At 45.8% G+C, this 22,740-nt stretch overlaps 1 protein-coding gene across 1 annotated transcript in view; it reads right to left on the minus strand.

Annotated features, from left to right (window-relative positions):
• LOC118793194 (kelch-like protein 5) overlaps window positions 1–21,085 on the minus strand; it is a 41,618-nt gene extending 20,533 nt beyond the window's left edge. The window contains exons 1-3 of the mRNA XM_036551250.1: window positions 20,543–21,085; window positions 9,512–9,694; window positions 1,675–1,811 (exon numbers count right to left, since the gene is read on the minus strand). Of these exons, the coding sequence (XP_036407143.1) occupies window positions 1,675–1,811; window positions 9,512–9,694; window positions 20,543–21,060 (838 nt within the window). The 5' untranslated portion in view covers window positions 21,061–21,085. The remainder of the gene's footprint in view (window positions 1–1,674; window positions 1,812–9,511; window positions 9,695–20,542) is intronic.
• Between the last annotated feature and the right edge of the window lie 1,655 nt (window positions 21,086–22,740).

Here is a 22,740-nt window from a genome sequence, read left to right on the forward strand (position 1 = left end):
AGAACATGCAGTTTGAAACAAAAAATATGCAACTAATACTCACATTTTTGAATGTGATTCTGCAATTTCAGTAGCATTGTAATCATGTTACTTAAAAAAATGATGTAAACCAATACGTCTTCATCCAGCTAGTTAAAAAACCTGATCCACTCCATTGCTGACCAATCCTTTCATGTGTATTTTTACCACCAACATTGTTTTTAAATGGCCTTCTGTCTCAAAATGTCCCTATGGATCAATTCCTTTTAAGTAATGAAAACAGACATGGCCTTTCTATCATCTACTGTAGTTATAACAGTCTTTCTCAATTGTCCCTTCGCAACTTGCAATTACGGCTGACAATGAACAGCTAATAACAGCACCTAGCCAACTGCATGTCCCACTAATGGAACCGATGAGAAAAGAACTACATCTGTCATTAGATAGTGAACAACACTACAGCTATACTACAACAGATACATTTCCTGTGTGTGCACTACACTGCATGAGAAGCGAGCACACCCGGAGGTAGCTGCACCATCCAAGCAAAGAGAGAGGGCTCTGTGTTATTTCGCTTCAGTTTCAGGGAGATCTGAGTCCTTTCTTTCCTCTGGTGGGTAGCATTCGGGCGCAACATGAGATGGTAATAAATAACCCAGTCTTCGTTGTTACAATCAACTTCTTTAGCGGAAGTAATAACATGTCCTTTCCTTATCTTATACTTAGGCACCCCAAGGTGGCTTGTGGGTTAATTGACCAGCACAAGTGAAAACAGGGGCTAAACACATTGTGCTTACACTCTCCTCATCCTAATTGTGTTTTGGTTCTTGCTTCTCTGTCTGCAAAATTTACACGTGTGGTTGACCACTGCACACCCACTACTTTGATTTGATTTCACCATGGTGGGATTTTTAAAAATGTCAGCTCCCCACTGGCCAAAATCAACACATATAAATCTTGAATATAAAGAAAAACTGAGCACAGTGTAAAAGGAAAGCCCATTAAAAGCTAATATTTTTGAGAAAATGAAAATGACCTTGTCATCCAAGTCTGAGCAGTAGACAAGAGTACTGGCCACAGGCATTGAAAGACACAGCAAAGCGCATTCATACCTGAAATTAGAGTTCACAAGTGTTTTTCTGTCCACAAATGAAGCTATGAGAACATACCAAGTGCATATGAGTTATTCTAAGGGCCATCTACTAGTGTGTTCGGTATGTTCAACTAACACAACTCAGATTCTCTTCAAAAAAGCTCTTTTTTCCCAGACAACCTAAACTTTTACTTCAAACTCTATCCAGATGTACACGATCAATTATATTTCTGAAGTAAACGAACTGAGAAAGTGGACCAGGAAATTGACTGTCACGGTATACTTGACAACAGCTTTTGTCCAAACTTTTCAAAAGCAATCTAATCATGTCACAGTCATGTGACAGCATGCCAAGATGGGGACAGATTTAAAGGGCTGACACTGTATCCCAAGCTGCCTCTTCTCTTCCCTGCTGATCTCAGGTCAGCGATGGGCAGGTGACCTCTCTGAGCTGCATGCAGAGCGGTACTCAGAGATCATGGAAGAAGGCTGGTTTTTGGCAGCCATTTGTGATGCCCCCCGAGAAGGCTCTGTACGTGACTCAGACTGCAGGAGGGTCGCGAGCACCACGCCCGCAGATTGAGAGAGGTGTGTTAACATACCTGAGTAGGCATACTGCACCAAGGCCCACAATGCATCTGGGTCCACACCTTCCATCTTCACTTCCTCCTGCTTGGCCTCCATGACGTCACTGGTGAACATGGCGGCGAAGTAATCGGACACCGAGGAGAGGACGAGTCTGGGGAGGCGACAAGGGAGCAAAAGGAGTGAGGGAGGACGGGATGAAAAGAATGAAAGAGGAGAAAAGAAAATATTATGGACCCAACCGATTACTGGAAAACGGCTTCATATTTCCATTACCCCGACTGATATGATACTTATAGTGGCAGAAATACAGGCCTCTAAAATGAACTGAAGAGCAAAGGCCCACTCTGTGGAATGACAGAAATCGCCCGCCAAATGACTCATCCCGCCAGATCACGTCTTCGGAGACGTTTAACATTACGGAGAGTCAATTAATCCGTCAAACTGAGATTTCGTTAAACTCCTCATTAATAACTCGAAACGTAAAGTGTTGCCGTGGAGACGGTAAGCTGGAGCCTCTACATGACTAATTATGTCATTAGGAATTGTTTCGTGTCATTTGGAGAAATAGTTCTTTTCCCATCTCACGGTGATTGAGGCATCTGTTAACCTGCTTCTGTATAATCACATGGTTATCAGTACGGCCAACTATGATTATATGGTACAAGCAGCACTTCAGCAATTCTTGGTCTTCTAAACATTTTTTTTTTTAATTAGGGTGTGTGTCGGGTTGAAGAGGGGCAGTGTTGTTATATTTTGCTACGTCTGGCAAGTGAAACCTAACGCTCTCGACTGTCGAAAAAAATCAACGGCTATTGCTTAGCAACACTGGATAAGGACGTTAGCCGAAAGAACGGAGTACAATAAAATCATTTTTTTCTCTCCGCTGCCACACGTCTGAACCCCCACATTGTTATTCTCCCCGTTTCCCTGCAGTCTCCCGCTCTGACGTCTCTGGTGAGCGCAATTTGTAAAAATTTCACACCAAAGCGCTGAACTGTGCAAAGGAATGAGTGGTGAATTTAGAGAAGCGCGCAGATAAAATCTCCTCTATGCACCCCCACCGCCCCTCCACCACCACCCCCAGTCCTGCAGTCTACTGGGCCATCCTCCAGTGAATCGCTGTGAAGAATATTGCTGCTTAAATATTGACACAGATTGTGTGTCCCCGATACGCAACCCCCCTTTGGTCCTGCGTGACATCTTCACTTCGCATTCCTCCACAGCAACAGCCAGAGTCCCTGGGGACCAAACCACTGCTCTGTAAAGCCTTGTGCAAGAGGAGAAGGGGGAAGGAATTACACTCCGCAACACATACGGCAGATCTCTTCAAAGTGTGTGCATGTGGGTGTACGCGCGTGATTATGGGTGTCTGTTAGTGTCTGTGCTTGTGTGTCTGTGTGTGTGTGTGTGAGCAGGTGAGTCTGTGTGCAGGCATATGTGTGTATGTGCGTGTGAGAATGGGTGCATGTGCCTGTATCTGTGTATGTCTTTGTGATTGTATGTGTGAGTGTGGGTGTGTGTGACTCTGTGTGTCTTTGTGTGTCTGTGTGTGTGTGTGTGTGTGTGTGCACGTGCGTGTGTGTGTGTGTGTGTGTGTGTGTGTGCGCACGCGTGTGTGTGTGTGTGTGCGCACGCGTGCGTGTACAGGTGAATCTGTGTATGTGCATGTGAGTGAGCCTGTATGTGTGTATGTCTCTGTGAGAGGGAATGTATGTGTGAGTGCAGGTGTGTGTATGCGCGTGTGCGTGTGTGTGTGTGTGAGTGTGTGGCAGGTGTTCTGTGTCCTTGTGTCCCTGGCAGTGGGCGGAGAGGCTGCCCTGAACCAGCAGTATGCATCATGTTGCAGGCCGTGTGCAGGAGGCCTCCAACCTTACGGACGGCCCCTTCCTCCAAACTAACACCTCACCCTGGGAACCTCTTCACTCCTACAACCGTGCTCACTGGTTACAAACCAGCATAACTTCTCCGTCTGCACATCGCTAATTAAACACTGTCTCTGCACAACAGCAGGTCGACGTGGGATGGGGGTGGGGGAGGGAGGGGGAGGTGGTAAACAGAGGAGAACTTTGTCCGCTAAATTATGGATGTACCCCCAGCCTTTCCTCTCCGGCATGCTCAGGACTCGAGACTGGCGTCGCTCCGCGGGTGGGTCAGGTGATGTGTGAGGGGGTGCGGAGGGTCACCCCATGAGCTCCGCGAGGACCCCATCAGCACGCCTCACACAACCTGCCTCCCCATTCCCAAATCAGGCCGGGAGAGGAGTGCGCTTTGCCTAACAAACTTCCCCCGAGCTGCATCGGCTGCAGAAATCAGAAAACGAAGGGAGGGCTCCTGTAACTCCTCATGGGGGAGGGGGAGAGGGAGGAGGAGGGGGAGGGGGGCGGGCACAGGCATGAGCCGTCTGCTACAGAGTGACAGGAGCTATTTTCAGCTCAGCTAGAAGTGCAGAGAGAGAGAGAGAGAGAGGTAGAGAATGAGGGAGGAAAAAAGAAAGAGGGAATGGGAAGGAAGGAAATGGACAGTGAGAGAGAGAGAGAGGGATAGAGAGAGAGAGGTAGAGAATGAGGGAGGAAAAAGAAAGAGGGAATGAGAAGGGGGAGAGGGATGGTAAGAGATTGAGGAGAGGGACAGAGAAAGAAGGAAAGGGAGGTGCAAGAAGGAGAAGAAACAGGAGAGAAGCCGAGTGGCAGGAAAAAGAACACTCATAACCACAGCCCTCCTCTGATTATGTACCCAATTAGACATCAGAGGGTTTGCAACTACCAAGAGGAAGACCAAAGAGAAGCAAGGGGTTCCCATATCCTCAGCTCCACACACTTCTACACTTCCTTAGGGTGCTTATCCTTTGAGGACACGACAATACTTCCTGTGTGCTTTTTCATAACCTGTCGGTCCAGGGTAACAGGCGCTGGTCAAAGCGAGTGAGGAGGCAAATATAACAGTCTGCCTTTTTGGCACATCACAGCTGGTTTTGAAAGCCATCAGTTACCCGGCTGCCACCGCACAGCTGCCGTCCTCCCCGATTCCATCTCCGCCGTCCGCCGACTCGCAGGCGAATCCGAACCGACGTGGGCTCCCCTCTCGCGCGCGGCACCCCCGCACAGAGCCGCTTCGGGATACACGTGTTGCGCAAATAACGGCCCTCCTTCCCCCGATCTGCCCACCGAAACCGCGCTCCTCATTGTTTCGTGCCTCGCGCTGGGATTAGAACCAGGGAGACTGAAAAAGATGACGCCAGGGAGTGATAGAGCGGTGTCACGCCGGCCGCCGCTCAAATTCACACGTGCATTCAGTGAAACAAACACGTTTACCTTTAGCGGTAATGAACGGTGACATTGATTGCCGAAGTTGGATTGGTCCGAGCTGATCTGATTAACACTCACGCGTTGCTTATGATCTTCTAGAATTAATGCCCGGTGACACTCATTGAGAATTATTAGGTCCCAGAGGAAGAGTAATTCTCATCCTAACTGTTAAGCAATGCTTTCGGTCCGTCACGCAGTAAACTGATCTCTTCTTGTTTTAACCACAGTCATTTCTCAGTAACCTGTGGTTTTGTTGAAAGAAGATCAATAGACAAGAGCGTAACTGAAGCATAAATCGAGAGTGTTAGAGTACACTCTGGCCAAATCAAGATCACTTCCCTGACCACCAGCAGTTTTGCAGACCCCTGTCACATTTCAAAAAATTTCACACCACCAATCCCCCACCCCGGTTGACCTAGCAAAGCCTGTACTAGCACAATTGGTTTCACAAATGGTACGTGTTTTTTCAACAGCTAACCAGTCTTAACGAGTTCCTGCAGGTCACTCTGTACTAAGCTTTAGCACAAAGCTCCACAGTTTGGCCCAATAAGGTCTTGTGTCAGAGCACTGCGAATGTGCGCCAGTCCGTTTCTGGGTGATGGGTCAGGAGCACACCATGGGGGCAGGTCTGAATCCCAGGGGGCTGGCACAGTGATTCAGCGAGAGACACGCCAATCTGACAGATGCGCTCAGCCTTGTAATATCACTTCCCCTTCCTGGAGTGTGTACCGAGAGAAGGGGAAACACACAGAGAGGGGGACAGATAGACACAGAAAGGAAGGGAAGAGAGTCTTTTCCCAAATGTTATTCCATGGTATAAATGAGACGTACAGCGAAGTGGACACACCAGTGGGGATGTCTAAAAATCTATCATTTTAGATTAGAAATAAGGCAGACTGTTATTGCATGGGAGAGGGAAGAAAAAGGAGAGTGAGAAAAAGCCAGACAGACAGGGTGGGGTTGGGGGTAAGGTTTTTTCATGCTGAGGCACCTCTGGACCAGCACGAAACTGCAGAACGCAACATCAAACAGTGCTTTCCTTTTCAGATTCTCTGTGTGCACTTACAGCATAAGAAGCTTTTGTGTACATTTATTGGAGTCATACTTCAAAGTGAAACAGACTGGCTTTGCATTTGTCATTCACCGACTCACCTTGTCATGCCTACTAACAACAGAAACAGCCTTGACCTTACCCTGGCTGAACCCTGAATGGCAAAACCAGCCGGCTGCATTCAAATTCAGTTTCATACGGGAAAAAAAACTGGGAAACGAACGAATGGCAAAGCAGCAAAATTTAGTCAAATGTGTCATTCGGAGATCAAGTTCGCGGGCTTCCTCGAAGCTACACCAGGGGACACGTCTAAAGATCATCCACAAAGCGAAGGAGGAAAAAAGACGGGGGAAGACAGAAGGATCGCGTTAATGCCACAAGCCGAAGCCAGTTCCGAAAGCCAAGCGCTCGCGGTGCCAAAACTGGGACGCGACCCCCCCCCCCCCGAGCGGGGCCGCCCTCTGATGGCCCTTGCAGGGTTTTTGCGGGTGGCCTCCGCGCAAACCCCGCAGACGTCCTTTCAGCAGGGCCAACACGAGATTGAAATGCAGCGAACGCCCTCCCAGTGCAGCCTCGGCTTTAAGTTACATTACAGTATTGGCATTTAGCAGACGCGCTTATCCAGAGCGACTTACATCAATTTGCAATGTTATACAGCTGGATGTTTACTGAGGCAATTGCGGGTTAAGTACCTTGCCCAAGTGTCCAGCAGCAGCGCCCCCGTGGGGAATCGAACCGGCAACCTTTCGGTTATGAGTCCTGTCCCTTAACCACTATGCTACACTGCCGCTGCAGCTTTGGCTGGGAATGTCAAAAGGCAGGGGCCGGGCCTCGGCACACTGGAAGATGTATGGATGTCAGAACAGGCGGTGAGCCAACTCAAGTATAGCGGGGGGGGGGGGGACCGCCCTGACCTACTTTCCCAGCACATTATATCTACGCTCTCTCCATGCAGGGCCACGCATTTTCCAACTAATGGCGACGCCATGGAAACGTTGCATGCGATAGCACGGAACCATTAACAAAATTATTCGGCCGTTGCTCTTTCGGGAAAAAAATTGGAGCGCATACATTCTCCCTAATCTATTTGCTTAGTTCTGAGTTCTACTGGGAAATCTAAGTCTGAGTAAACTGAACAGATCTTCAGTCAAACACCACCATTCTTCGTACCTGTGATCTCAATCCTCATTTTGTAAAGCCAGGCTACGGCTCAATATCACCACTGCCAGCCAAATCAGCATTATCGAATCTTATTACACAAATTCTAAACTCTATTCGGGGGCCCTCTTAACCGTGACCACAAACAGGACAGTCAGTACCTCAAATCTGCTTGGAACAATGGTGCATGCCAGCTTTACAGAAGTCAGTGAAAAAAAGGGACCAATCTCAAAAGGTAGCACACATCGGGGGGTTAGGGGGAAAAAGCACACTCTTGTGATCCTCTGACCCAGTGCTGGCATGCCTCTTCCTCTCCCTAGCAGACGGAGACATGCCCACTTCCTGCTGCTTGGCGCTGGTGTTCCTTTTGTTGTCTAGAAGCCTGTGCAGGTTTCATTTTCATGTCTTGTTTTCCGTTTAACAAACTGACGGCTCAATTCAGTAAGTAAATACATTATCAGTAACATGGTGCACTGAATACTTCTAGCCGGTGGGAAAGTTTGATGAATTACTTTGTTTGTAATTTTGCGATAAATCATTCTTGTTCATGAAATATTAATTCATGAGATATTTTTCCATGAATACCATATAGACAGTTGTTCATTCAGCTGTGAATGTTTGACAAATCCTGCGAATTTTGATAAATGAATGAGGTGAACTTATTAATAATAACAATAATTACTATTATATTATTGTTAATAATTAATACTGTGAATCTGCATAATTTAATTTAATCATACTTTAAGTTAAGGTTAATGTAACATGCACTTACTTGGCACCAAGAGCACAAAATCATTAAAATATAAAGAAAAAGCATGTCTATTTCATCATATTACAATAAATAATTTATTTAAATGTAATTTCTTGAGATTAAAATAAATGAATGACTCACAGACAGATCATCAATGTTAAGAAGTGAGGCCTTATTCCCACACCTGCTCTCCTGACACCGTCCTTCTGAATTTCAACATCTCAACAACGAACTACATACTGGCGGAAATGCTAAACCCTGTTGCTGTTCTCTCAACAAAAGTTCACTGATTTACCATCTTTAAAACGAGATTAACAGCATTAAACAAAAAGACAAAATAATTCATCTTAATAATAATTCACAAGGGAAAGCTAACCGTGACGACAAAAAAAAAGTGACACAATCCAACAAAACAACACAAGCTACAGTAAAGGTTTTCTGCATGTGGAGCTTCATTCTCTATGTTAGAGAATAGACTCTGGATCAGAAGCGGGCTTTTACTTGCATGGGGATGCAATCTCTCTTCCCTTCCCAATGACATGTCAACATTTGACCTATCATACCCGAATGAACCTTGGTCAGTCCGGTGGATGCATTTTATGGACTGCTGGACCATCTCTTAATCGACAAAGCGGACTAAATCAGATCTCATTTCCTGCGTATGACAGTGATGAAGACGGATAGCCCCGAGCCAACAGTCTGAGCTCCAGTTGATCTCAGAGCCTCATTAGTGCACCAATTAATTAAGTGAGAGATTAATGAAGCTTGTTTGGAAATAATGAAACAATCTCATGTTACTGCCTGGATTGAGCTTCTCTGCAAGTGTGTACATGTGTGTAGATCCTGCCTCTCTCTTGTCTACATGAATTTCTGCATGTTATTGGGGGCCAGTGGATTACAAAGAGGGCAGGCAGACAAATTACCTTCAGACTGGTCCTCCACTGTTTTTTCAATGATTAAAAAGCTCTTCAATTTTTATAATGGTCACCCAACAGTAGTTAATTCCTGATATCTTAATTCTGTCTAATGTGGTAGCATTCCCTTTGTGCTCTTCACATTAAATACTTTTAACAATAACATGCACTGATATTCAGTAATTGTTTTCATTACATTAACAAGACAAGAGATTGCTTTTAATGCCAAAAGGTTTTTTTTTATTTTCAACTATAACAGAAATGATTTAATGTGAAGTCCTCAAAGGCAGAACTATCACAGATAAAGCAAGCGAGCAGCTCTTTTCTTGTTAATTGCGTAAATCAATAAAACCAAAAGGTTCTGCATATTTGTCAAATAAAAGGTAAGTCAGTATACGTTCTCTGTCTCCACTCTTTGTAGTTTACCAGCTTCACTACTGTGTGTATTTGTGTGTGTGCGCATGCGTGTGTATGTGTGTGTCTGGGTGTGTGTGAGTGTGTGCCTGAAACATTTGTTTGTAGGTGAGTACATGAATGTACGTATTGTGTGTATGTGAATTTGTTTGTGAAAGTGTGTGTGTGTGTGTGTGTGCTTGTGTGTGTGTGTGTGTGCTTGTGTGTGTGTGTGTGTGTGTGTGTGTGTGCGCTTGTGAGTTGGCACGCGCGTCTCACCTGTGTGCTGGGATCCTGCGCTCGCCGGCCAGCAGCACCACGTCGCACAGCTGCTTGTGCCTCAGGTAGCTCTCCATCTTGTGGAAGGTGTGCTCAGCGTGGCTCAGGGCCTGGAACAGCTCCTCCGGGCCGCACGGCTCCATGGTGTGGCATGAGGAGATGGTCTGTGTGCTGTTGGAGGTCCTGTGGCCAGGGAGAACACACACAGACACACGCATGTACACACACAGACACACACACACACACACACACACACACGCACACACATTTAGTCATCTGTAATACACTCTTTTTCAGAGCAGCTTCCAAAGAAAAGGTGCAGAAGTGCATGTAATTATGTCAGGTGAACGACAGAACATACAAAAATACATATCACATCTGAACCCGTATCAATCAGTGCTATAATACCCACTGTCAAACTGACAACAGAAGTACTACAATAACAAAAACAACAGGTGCACTAATGCCCTAAAGAAACACAAAAGGAAAGGAAAAGGAATGATTTGACTCTAATGAATAGGTACCACTGTGGCCAGCTCACATGCTTAACTCATGTTAAGACAAACATGAGTGTAACTCTTGCTGAGAGTGTGCAGATGGTATCCTTGCTGTCAGAGAGATTGTTGACACAGGTCAAATTCAAAGATATTTTAGGATGGAGTTTTTGTAATAAAGACAATATAAAGAAAAGAAGACAAAGAGGAGGGGAAAAAAGAAGAAAAAGAGTAAATGCAAAGAAATTAAGATCATCCAGCAAAATAATGCACACTACACACTACACTAACATGGGAAACAGCATCATGTGATATATGTGATATATGTTCTTACCATCAATTTATTTTTAGACATTTAGCCAGCTTTTCAAAGGGGAGATGATGTTTGACTATGCTTATGTAAAAGAGTGAGCAGTTAGCACCAGACACACTGATCAATCCAGGCAAAGGTTCGCTGGATCACAGCTAAAACGCCTTTTGAAAACAAGCTAAAGGCGGCGAGGAATCAGACAGAATATCTGACTGCACGCTATTGGGCACTTGGGAGCAAAGCACCATCTTAAACACTTAAGAACTCTGATTAAGGGTGACCCCCTTCGGCTACGCAGATCGCTGTTCTGTCTCAAACACTTCAGGGGAAAAAGATTCGTCTGCTGGCGCGAAAACACTGAAGAGCTCTCAGAACATTGCCTCCCTCACTCCTGACAATCAAATCATGTCCCAGGGTTGGCATTTAATTTGCACTGTAATTTTCCACGCAGCACTTTCCAAAATCTTTCATTTTATGCATCTGTGGCAGGGCCAGGCAGGTAACATTTTAGGGCCATGCCCGGTATGTGCACCGTTCACAAAGATCCAGAGCCAGGGCTGGGGAAAAGCAGGCGTTAACCTTGCGCTTTTATTGAACACTAACTCCAATACACTTAAACCCAATGTGGTGCTAAAGGATACAAACTGAACATAAATCAGGCCAGCTACTGTTGCGGATCAAGCATTTACAGGTTGAGCACCACTGCAAAGCCTTGCCTCTAGCCGCGGCTCCACGGGGGAACTGCTGAGTCGTGGGTTGGGAGGAGCCTTTTCATACCCCTCTGTGCTAATGAGATACCACCTACAAATGCATTTAATTGCACTCTATATATGTGCTTCCTGCACATGCGGACCTGAATAGATCCAAGATGGACGCTGTCCACAGCATTGCACACCTCCGCTTTCGGCCACACCGGGGGAGGCCATGACTCCATTTGGGACACTGTGTTCTGAGCACTACCCCCACACTGCATCACAGCAATGCATGCATGCGCTGAATGGTAATGGGGGGGTTTTGTTCTCCCTCTGGAGAGTAGGACAGGTATTCGATGAGACGCTAAATAAATATATAATGAAAGAGCATGCTACCGTCAATAGGTCATAGCGTACACGAAGCATCCGGAAGCTTGTTTGAACAATCGTGGGAATGTAAAGCGATTCAGTGGTTTATGTGAGATTAAACTCCTCTGAGAAAATAATAACGATTAGAAGTTGCATGGTCCCCCCCGCCCCCTTTGCTGCCGTTAATTAAGTGTACTCACAAGTAACCATTCACACCTCTGGGTTTAAACCAAAGAGACTCCCTGGTACAATAATTAACACTCACAATGTTGACAACCATTGCTTTCTCACCCAAAAGGTAATTCAAGGGTTGCCAACATCCAGTTTTATCACGATTAAAGTGATCTATTGGGAAAATTTAAAGCAATCAGGTGATATTTTATTAAGAAGTTGCTCCTACAAGAAACAAAGAATGAAGGAAGGCAGGAAAACAAGGACCCCACAATGAATATCAGAATCAGAAGCATCTACATTATAATATACAAAACTCTCTGCAGGGCCACTGTTCCCCATCTCCAATAGGTATAAGAGGTTTCACAGCCTCCTACCTGCAAAGAGTACACTCCCCCTTTAAAATCACATTAATACACTCTGCACGTGACCTCTGACATCCCTTATTAACTTGTTATCTTACTGGCTTGCTGCCTTACATTTTCATCAGAGAATTATACTTTTTTTCCCTCTGCCTGCATATATTCCGTCTCATAACAAGCAGCCCTCCCTCCCCTGAATGCAAATGTGTTTTCTCTGTGCAAACACGCGTGCCGGATTCTGCGCCAGTTCGGCATTCCTGTTTCAGCCAGCTCATTCAGAGCTCTGCTTTTCCCATCTGTTTCGTTCACATCTTAATTGGGCGATGATTGCCTAGTGACTGGACTACTCCTGCCTCCACCGCACTGATACCGACACTCGACGGGACGCTTCGGGTATTTTCGGGTTCTCGTGAGCGACGCAGAGGGATCCTCTCGATGTAGACCATGTGGATGTATTTGTTCTCTCGCCCCCACCACCACCTCCCTCTGATGCGCTGAGAGTGGGGCCGGGGGAGAGCACGTGGAGCTGCTAAATGCTGCAGGAGGAGCCTCTCTTTGAAGTGGGGGCCCGTGCGCCCGTCCCGGCTAATTGGGGCTGCCAGCGTCTCCAGGGGGAGCAGCGAGCCGCGGGGTCCCGGCCGCCTGCGGGCATCGCGCGCTCTCATTATCTCTGTGTGGGCGCCAAAACATCACCGCCGAGCAGCCATCCCAGACAGAAAAAATTAATTCCTCACATTTCGTAGGGCTGGTTTATTTATGTATCTTGGGTAAAATGTGACGGTCTTGCTCGGCGCCTGTGCAGAAAGACAGGGTGCCGTGTGAATGGGGAGCAGACGTATCGCCACGACGGGAGGAGGGAGGGCGATCTGGTAACAGCGCGCTCGTAACACACCCACACGTGAACACACGCACACGCACACACACGCCCCCCCCCCCCCCCCCGTGCTAGGGAATCAATTCATCGTGGCCGCATAAACTGGTTTCAAACGGGTGCCAGCCCGCGTGCAGGCACACTCCATAAGGGGATGGCAAAAAGCGCCCCTGGGAAAAGCGCAGAGTAAGATGCCACTCATAAGGGGGGCCACCTGACAGTGGCCAGCCTTCCGCTCCTTCCGTTACAGGAAGCCGCAGAGATAGCTGAAGCATTAGCGGATCCGTTTTATCATTCAGAAAAGCTCTGAGCGTGTTTGAATTGATCTCAGGATAAATTCTCTCAAAACCTGCTCCGTTTAACACTTTTGTCAGTTCAATTTCCCCAGGCTGCTTTTTAAGTGAAGGGGAAAAAAAACAGGGAAAAATGGCTTAGACTGTCCAATTGTTACAGATTTTGGGTTCACAAACAGGGCTTTCAGAACATAATTTTGCCGAAAATGATCACATGCCTTTTTCAGACAGGGAAAATAATGGGGCAAGTGGACAAGAATATGTTACGGCACATCCTCATGCAGTCCTCGTTCGTCATTGATTTTTAGTCAGTTCTTAATGGTGTACTGTTGGAGGCCCAAATACAGAACCACAAGCTAAATCTCAGGCCCCCTGCTGTCCCAGAATCACCACAATGGGTTCAAAGGTCAACATTTTGGACACCTCTTTTTGGACCACTGTAATGACATTTCATGTGGCATTTTTGAATCAACGATACTTTCCACACTCAGCAGGACCATAAAAAGCGTCACACTGACACCCCTTGAGAAAAAGGTATTTCACAAATTTTGTTTTTAGTAGTTTTGATATTGCCACATTGCACACAAGCATGCTGAATTTCAATTTCAAATACTGTAGGTCCTTCAGTTCAAGGCCTGTAAGGGCTCAAAGCTATAAAAATTGTGTTTTCTAGGGGCTAAAGCTTGTATAAACTCCAGTGATTTGACCTAGCCACTCTGAGAAGTATATCAGATATTACATCCAGCATGTGTCCTTCAATCAGGATAAAAAATGCCAGCAAGATGGAGGAATGCAAGAAAAAAACACCCTCTTGTAACTGTCAGATTTCCATGACATAAGGGACCAGAGATCTCTACAAAAGTGTCCATGTGTTTTTTGATTGACAGCTGAACCTACTGCAGTCCAAAAACAGAACTAACATCCTGGTGTGATTGGCACAGGTGCAAAACATAAAAATGGCAAACAAGTATGATTCACAATAACATTTAGTGATATACAACTTCAAATTGCATGAAAAGACTCAGGCATGCAAGACATGCAAAATTTTTGAAATATGACAACACTCAAAACAATGATAATGCACTTTTTATGAGGCTAAGTGTGGTTGTTTACATACGGGAGACCATTCTAAATATGTTTGCATGGGGCGTTGCTAGGAGATGTAATATATCTAAATACTGTCACTGACTTTCCAAAACCAGGTAAACTTCACAAATTCATGGTTCACTTGGGAGTTATAGCAGTTAGCATCCATGTTCACACCATTAAATGCCATGATACAAAAACAAGCAAGCCACTATCTCAGGAAAAAATAAAGCAGAAAGCAAACATGTGATGCATGATCACAGAAACAGAATGGGGTTATTGTAGGTAAATTGGGCATCTGCATACCTCAGTCACCAAGCAAAGACACCATTCTGAAAGTCATACTCTTATCTGCCCGTAGGGGATGCAAGTACAATAGTGAGTAACAATAAGTAGTCTTTTGCATTTTAGAAACTTGAGCAATGACCTCACTTTTCTTTCTCAGGGATGGAACAGTGAATTGAACTGACAAACATTGCATATACCACTTTACATTGACATTTCTTTGCATTTTCACTGTGTTATGAAGACCATACTGATCAATACTGTGCTTCATAATTAGAAGAGATGCTTCTCCAAAACCAAATCTTCTTCTCTTTCTAATTATTGTACTAGTTGGCAGTCCACCTTTTTTCCACACAAATGCATGCCTCTCATTAAAGCGGTGATTGACTGAAGGGATAAGCACAATTTGAACTCGTCCCTGTGGCCTGTGTGATGTGAGGCACACGGCTGTGCTGCCTTTCATTTCTACACTCTCCTCTTCATGGAAAATCATCTCCATTTGACGCGTTCTGTCTGAAGGCCACCTTCGCGACAGTCCATTTCCTCCCTGCTCCATGTGAAAATGAAATCTTTCGTGAGGATGTAATAACATCCATTAGTCTCTCAATGAGAGCTCAGGACTACGGGCTCTCTCCACATAACATTACAATACACACTCTTTTGATTTATACGTATGGATGTGTGCAAATGTTCTTTTGCTACATGCCCCACATGAACATTCACCGCACTGGTGTTTTTGAAATGCATTTTTCAGAGATTTAACACAGAAACCATCTCATCTGTATGTGTGCCACTCAAATGTACTGTACCTCGGTGCAGCAGTTTGCATTCAACTGAAACCGAACATCTTTACAGTTTAATGTGTGGCGATACTGACCACCCCGAGCAGAATCAACATTTGCCTGTAAACAAACAAGAGAGGTCCCTCATTACATTGGTGCAGCTGCTCAGACGTTTATGAAGGAGGAAGAAATCCTAACAGCCACCATTTCTGTCATTTATGCTTTGAAGACTGCAAAAAAAAGACTGCAGTGAATGATGCGGATTATACACAGATCTGGTGTAATGCCTGGGAGGTAAAAAGGTCTGTTTATCTTTCTCTGTGATATGTAAACAACTCCGCAGCCTTAGCTATGAGAAAGCTTTGAGTGAGTCTTTCTGGTCGCGTTGTTTTACAAAGGACAAACACGCCTACTTAAACTTGTCTCGCCTGAGCTTTGTGCCAGCCCTACTATTGCATCTAGGCTTGGCCAACATACTCTGGCTCACCTCAAGTATAGCTGACCTATAGCTAGTCAGCAGAAATCAAGCTTTAATCACACTCTGCCAGCATCCTTGCATCAAATTATTTAGTGGACAATACTGAAACAATATTGAAAAAAAGAGATGGGTTTAATATAATGAAGCTGTAGCTTCTATGAGGTAATGGCAATATTTACAGATTTTTTTACTGGACAGACAGTTGCTACAGTACTACATGTTTCCATTAAAAAATCTACATAAGAAATCGACATCACAGCTGCTACATGCAAAGATACTGGACCAGTAGTAACCAAAACGGTAAGCTCCCTACATCTCACACTGAAACGTCTGTCCCTGAAGCTTCGCTTCTGTCCCTCTAAACTGAAAGTTCCATCAATGGGGCTCGTCAGGTTTAGCACATTTGGCCACAGCGTCCAGGACTCGGCATCTGGGCCGGGGAGGAGCACAGCGGGGTGACAGATGCTCTATTGGAACGGTGTCCTGCTACAGCGTCTCCGCCGGAATTACAGCGGTGATGCAGATGGCCGGGGGGGGGGGGGGGGGTGCATGCATCTGCCTGCGTGTGAGAACTCATCAGCGCCTTCTCTTCCAGCCGGCGAAGAGAGAGAGGGCATTGCGCGGAGGACGGATTTCAGTCACATCCCGCGTGTGAATGGTAATGACCTCCCGCTCTGTGAGACTGTGCTTCGGTGCCTCGGTGCTGCGGCTTTCCTACACCCGGCCCACGTTTATGAGCGCGAGGCTGGGACTAGCTTGTCAGCCCTGCTTCTCCCACCACCAACTCACCAAGCCCAACGCTGACCACCAGCTGCTTTGGTGTGGGTCCGAGACTACAGTACCAGTCAAAAGTTTCGACACACGTACTCATAGAAGGGTTTTTCTTTATATTTACTATTTTCCACATCTTAGACATCAGAACTATGAAATAACACAAATGGAATTATGCAGTAAACAAAAATGGTTAAATAACCTCTTCTTCTATTTTAGATTCTTCAAAGTTGCCTTTTTTTTTTGAAAAAAAAAAATCACATATAGGTAACAACTTCACAATTTATATTTGTATAAGAAACAAAATTCAAGCATTTAAGCGTAAGTCTTTAGATCAAAATATCTTTGAATGCATGTTTCAGATTATCTTAATCAGGTGTATCCAAACTGTTGACTGGTGCTTTGTGTTAGACTACATAACAGACCGACCTTTGCATATGAAGCCTCGCGTGATCATTGTGGTGCATTTTAATGATTGCAGGTACATCCCTCCACAACCCCACGTCACAAAGCTCTCTGGCCGGTTTCACCCTGTTGCCACCCGTGCTGACAGCAGCAGGCGCAGTCGATTGCTGCTTGCACTGCGGAACACTGCAAGTCTTTATAATTCTCTGCAGTTATACTCAAAACCTCCCGACTGCAGATGATCAGATATATATTGATTGTGCTTATGAGCAGAGCGGCTGCAGAGATTGCGTGCGCATGCTACCAGGTGTGCGGCTCCACACCGAGGGGTGCTCAGAGTGTCTGAGGTTATGGCGAGACTGACACTGCTGTGATTCCACGTACATCTAAGCGAGCCAGTTGCCTCTCTCATCTGGACCGCACAGTGTGTGCGGTTGCCAGGGCCATGGGGCTGACCCCTGACCAGATTACTCACGTTGCGTCAGCGCTTTGACTCAAATCCTGCATCCCATCTGATAGCAGAGGCTACTGCAGGCATTTTAGGGGCAGGGTAAAGTGTAAAGCGAGTCTCCTACAGAGGGTGACTCCACCCCCTATGGTCAGGGCATGAGTGTGATTGGCTCGCTGTGGAATCTGTAGCTCAGCAAACCAATCGCGTCTCCTGTTAGGAGCAGGGGCGTGACTTTGACCCCTGTTATGACCTCACAGCTGGACTGGCAGAGCAACTGCATGGGAGAGAGGACAGGTTGATGACATGAAAAGAAATAAATTTAACAAAACAGAAAAATTATTCTGAAAAATTGTATATAACTACATATAGACTAAATAATAAGTAAATAAATATACAATTGCACATTATTTACTTATTAAATAATACAGTGACACACTCACTGCCAGAGTCAATGAGTGTGGTGTCCAATATGTCTGTGTGCCAGTGCTGACTACTGATGTTCTGTTTGAGACCACGACCCTTCAAGGATGTTCATAATGAGCCAGCAAGTCAGAACACAAATAGTTTCAAGTGAGAGTATTTCCAATGAGAAGCAAAGGCGGCTGACTGTCTGGTCCATGTCAAGGATCGGTGGAAGTACTGTACAGCTACCTGGTTGCAAAGTCTGTGGACAAGAAACGATTGACGCTGTTTAGGAAAACAAAATGATGCAGTCCCAGAAAAAAACCCTTCTCTGAGAACAAATTCCCAAGCAGACATGAGGTTGCCCAAAGATATTGTCCATTTAAAATCACCAAATCATGCCACAAGGCAAACACAACAGTATGACCATGTGCCTCTGCCTTGGAAAGGCCTAGAAATCATGATGCTGGGACTAAGGACAAGAGGTGATAGAGACCAGGGTGGGCCATGCCATCACAGAGTGTGGCTCACAGTAGCAGGATTGGGTGAGGGGCTTCTCCACTACAGAAGAAACCAGAGCATTGCCAGTTCAAATCTTGGCAGGAACTCTGCTGCCTGGGGGTTGCTACTTCAGTCTAAATTTCTTCTGTAAATATTTAGTTGTGCAGAGTGAAAATGAGTAATAGGTAATCTCTAGATACAGTGCATTGTGCCTGTTACAACCATCTACTAAACAAATTAATCATAACAGAAATATAATTAAAATTACATTGGAATCTTGACTAGCCTACACTTGAGGTAGAATGAGGCAGCTCCAGTCTTGCACAATGCAGCGAAAAATAAAAGACCCTCTGAACAGGCTCAGGGGCCCATTGAAGATCTTTGTTAATCAAGAGCTGGTTTACCACAATGAAGTGGTTACGATTCCTTAAGGGTAGTCATCAAATATAAAACTTTACAACCTCCCCATAGATCATAGAATAGTAGATACTTCATTCCCTTCCTATTGGTCAGGATTTCTTGTTTTGCAAGAGTCATTAGAATAATGTAAAAACAGGCCCTGTATATTTGTCCAGGCGTAGGCTTTGCTATGAAACTTGCTTCTGGACAGGAAGCAATACTTTGAATGCACTGTGATGCTCTTGTTAGCACGAAGTTGCTTCGCTACAAACAGAAATATTAATGGAGTGGAAAACACAGGACGGTTACCAGCGGAGCACGCTCGGAGGGGAGAAGTCTGGAGCGCCGCGGCTAGCTCCACCAGTCCACCCTCCCACTCCTCTGACGAATCTGGCGGCACACTATATTAAATTCACTCACACAGCCGAACGTCTGCACGAACTACTGATGAAAGGTTATAACCATATAACTGGCACTTGGTTTCTTCATTCAAACCGCAAACCTTCATCAGATTCGAATCTATCAACAGCACAACGGCGACGGCACAATCTTAACTCACCAAGGTTCTATACTGTCTCCATATTACACTCCTGTTCGTCGCACACTCTAATCTTAGCGCTTCATCGTACTGATTATGAAAATGCGATACTTACATCGAAACATGTGAATGAGCGAAACAGAGTTCGCTCGCACGCCCACGTGCACACAGTTAGACTGCATGTAACATAAATTTTATGTTCTTTATGCTCTTATCAATGCTTTGAAAATACAGGTCCTCGTTACACCAACATCACAGCCCACACATCGAGGGGAATATTTTCACAGAAGCAATCTCCAACTCGCTACCTCAGTAAATAATGATGCAAGCCTCGCCAGCTGCCTAAAAACAGCTATTCCGTATTCTGAATTCCGTATGCAAAGCGTTTCTACTAACGCCCCTAATGGGACACGGACGCTGTACAGTACACAACCATCTCGGGTGATTCTGGGTCGGCAATAATAAAAAACTCATTACGTATGCAGGCTTCGCAAAAGCTCTAAGGAAAAGACACGCGTTGACTCAAATACCTCGCCAACAAAGTCCAGAGTAGGAGGACGCACCCGCTGAGCCAAATTTTGTATGCAATAGTTTTGATTAAGATGTAGGGTCCAGGGTACGTACAGGTTTTAGATGTCATTAATTTTTTACAACCATGACAACAAAGACAATGTTTTAATTGAAACGCCCTATATACGAATAAACGAAATTGAATGTGGTTTAGACAACTGCGAACCTCATTCAAAATGCCGCTGTTACTAATTGTTCTGTGTGTAAAGCGTTTCAGAATCACACGCCAAAATAACGCAACCTATTTAAAGGAAACTGTCAGACCATGCTGAGGTGTTTCCAAGCAGGTGTACCTAAATTACAGAGAATCTCCCTAAAACGTGACACTTGCGTCTCAGGTTGGCTTGTACACAGGGGACGACTCCACTGTTCCGCGTTGTACATTGGACCATCGTTAGCGCTCTTGTACACCATGCACGTCGTACAGTGCGACCCAAATAGCAGCTCTGAACTAATACAAATGGCAAAAAACGAAACGCCAGTTCCGCTGACTCAGCTGTAATTAACTAAACAACGTTGCAACTACAAATGACCAAACAATGCAATGTTTGTAACTTTAACTGATTACATCGCAACGAGAGAACACATTAGTTCATGTTTCATTTCGCCTAAAATATTAATTAATATTTTCGCTACCTTCATTCACACCAAAAAGTTTGAACACCTCGACGCTCCGGCTTTTTCTCCGCCCCCACCCTTTCCCCCGCTCCAGAAACATAAAGGTACAGTATAAACGCTAACATTTTAAACGACCACTTTTGTTTCTTCGCACGCTCTTTTTTCCCCGTGTGGCGTGAATACCTGCAGGAGCTGGAATCGGAATCGACATTGATGTTCTCCTCTTCGCTTGCACCGATTTCCTCCGTCTCTGCGCCCTCTGGGTGATGTTGTTGGGACCCCGCGCAACCTTCCTTTGCCAACTCCAGGACGGGAATCTCTGGGGGTGGAGAGGCGACCCAGGGCAGGGGCGGTGGGTTCCGACAGTCCTGTTGGCTAAACGAGCGCGGACAAACAGAAGCACTCGCAGATAAGGCCACGGAATTGCCAGGTGAGTCCAAAAACTTTCTGTTATTGTTGGTGTTACTACAGGAACCGTTACTGTTACTGCTGCTGGTGCTGCTGCTGCTGCTACTGATGTTGCTGGCGCCAGTGGCACCTCCGCTCACGGAGGGGTTTTCCGATGAACTCCCCGTGCTCCTGCCGCTAAAGAAGTCCCCCAGCGGCTGGCTGTGCGGCGGCGGGGACGTCGGGTGACCGAACCACCTCCATCGGATCCGCAAAATCTGCTTCACGTCAAACTCCTTCCTGGAACCAGACATTCCCTTTCTCCGCTCCAGCAACGAACAGCCGAGAGGCCCGCGATCGCCTTGGCAACGACACACCAACTGCGCCCGGCGCCGCGCACGCAGAGGGAGAGAATGAGAGGAAAACAGGAGAGAGGGGCTCCTTTCTACAGCCTCGTGAACACGGCACGCACTCCCCTGCCCGCTTCTCCTCCAACTCGCTCTCTGGAAGTACGCCTCAATCCCCACGCATCGACACTCGCACACACTCTCACGGCGCCCCGCACAAGCAGAAGACCTCTAGAAATAGTAACAACTTCAAATAAATAATTAATTCTGGAAACCAAACAGCCACCCCAACGCGCGTGCTAAAATGACATTCTACAAGGGCAGCGTAAACGCTGTGCTGGGAGGAACATTTGGAAATGGAATTTGGCTATTGTATGTAAATGCTTTCCTGTCGCTCCCTCATAATATCCCACCTCGCCCACAATCCCAGTGACCGCATCGTCCACACGGTTAGCCACGCATTAGCGCGCACCTTATCGAAAAACAGTGTACGGAAAGTGATACTGGCTGTGAGGCATGCCTGATGTGTGCGGCATCCGCACGCGATCTTTCCCGTCGCAGTTTAACCCCTTGAATTCAGTTGAGCTCACCTCACAAAACACGCTATTGACATCTAGGTTTGCTGAGAAACTAACATTTTTATGGCGTTTATGTTCTTAAAGTAATCATTTAAAACAATTTAAAGAACACACCACAAACCATCTCTCTCTCTCGCTCTCTCTCTCTCTCTCTCTTTCACTATATATATATATATATATATACATTCAGGACACTGACTCACCATTACTGAATGCTTGGTATAAATAATAATACAGAAGACAGTAGGAAGGGAAAGAGAGCATCAGCAAAATTTATCTGAAAAGTTCAGTGAAAGGACAAAGCAGCAGTGGGTAAGGATACTTAACTGTTTGAGTTCCACCACGCTTCTACACGGTACCACGTCCAGACAGCATCCATCTGTGCTGCTATTTACGACAAGCTCTCCTTTACAGAGTACAGTGCATTTCTTCTGGTGACCCTGTCCGATGATTTTGAGCTGTCGCACACAAGAAATCCATTTCTCAGCCATCAACACTTTGCTCATCCAAGCCTCTACTTGTATTATTTCTACTAGCTAGTATGTACTTCATCTGGCCAACTATTGACGCTTGGTCCTGCAGCGCTTCAAATATTGTTGACTCCTTATATGGCTACTTGCTTGTGTTGTACTCTGTCTCACTTGTAAGTCGCTTTGGATAAAAGCGTCTGCCAAATGAATAAACGTAAATGTAAGTGTATTAGCCCATCTGCATTACTGCAATTCACTTTTGGCAAGCCACCCTGCCCATGCCACCAAACCACTTCAGACTCATTCAGAAAGCTGCTCAGCTGTTCTTCGCCCTCCCTAAATATGCTCATGCCTTACCCCTGTCTTGTCAAATTCAGGAATTGGGTAAGAGCCAACCAGTCAAGTCAAGGGCACGACTCTTTCCGATTTCCGATCCATCATCAGACCTCACATCTCTGCGTGAGTTCTCTGCGCTGCAACCGCTGGAGGCCTCTGTCTGACTGCTGTTTCATCGCTCATCACCTTCTGGCACCGGCCGAAGCCCTACCTGTTCAGACTTCACCTTGATAACCTGGACATGCCCCACCCCCCGCACAGAG

The sequence above is a fragment of the Megalops cyprinoides genome, chromosome 18, assembly GCF_013368585.1.
Source record: "Megalops cyprinoides isolate fMegCyp1 chromosome 18, fMegCyp1.pri, whole genome shotgun sequence".
Taxonomy (NCBI): domain Eukaryota; kingdom Metazoa; phylum Chordata; class Actinopteri; order Elopiformes; family Megalopidae; genus Megalops; species Megalops cyprinoides.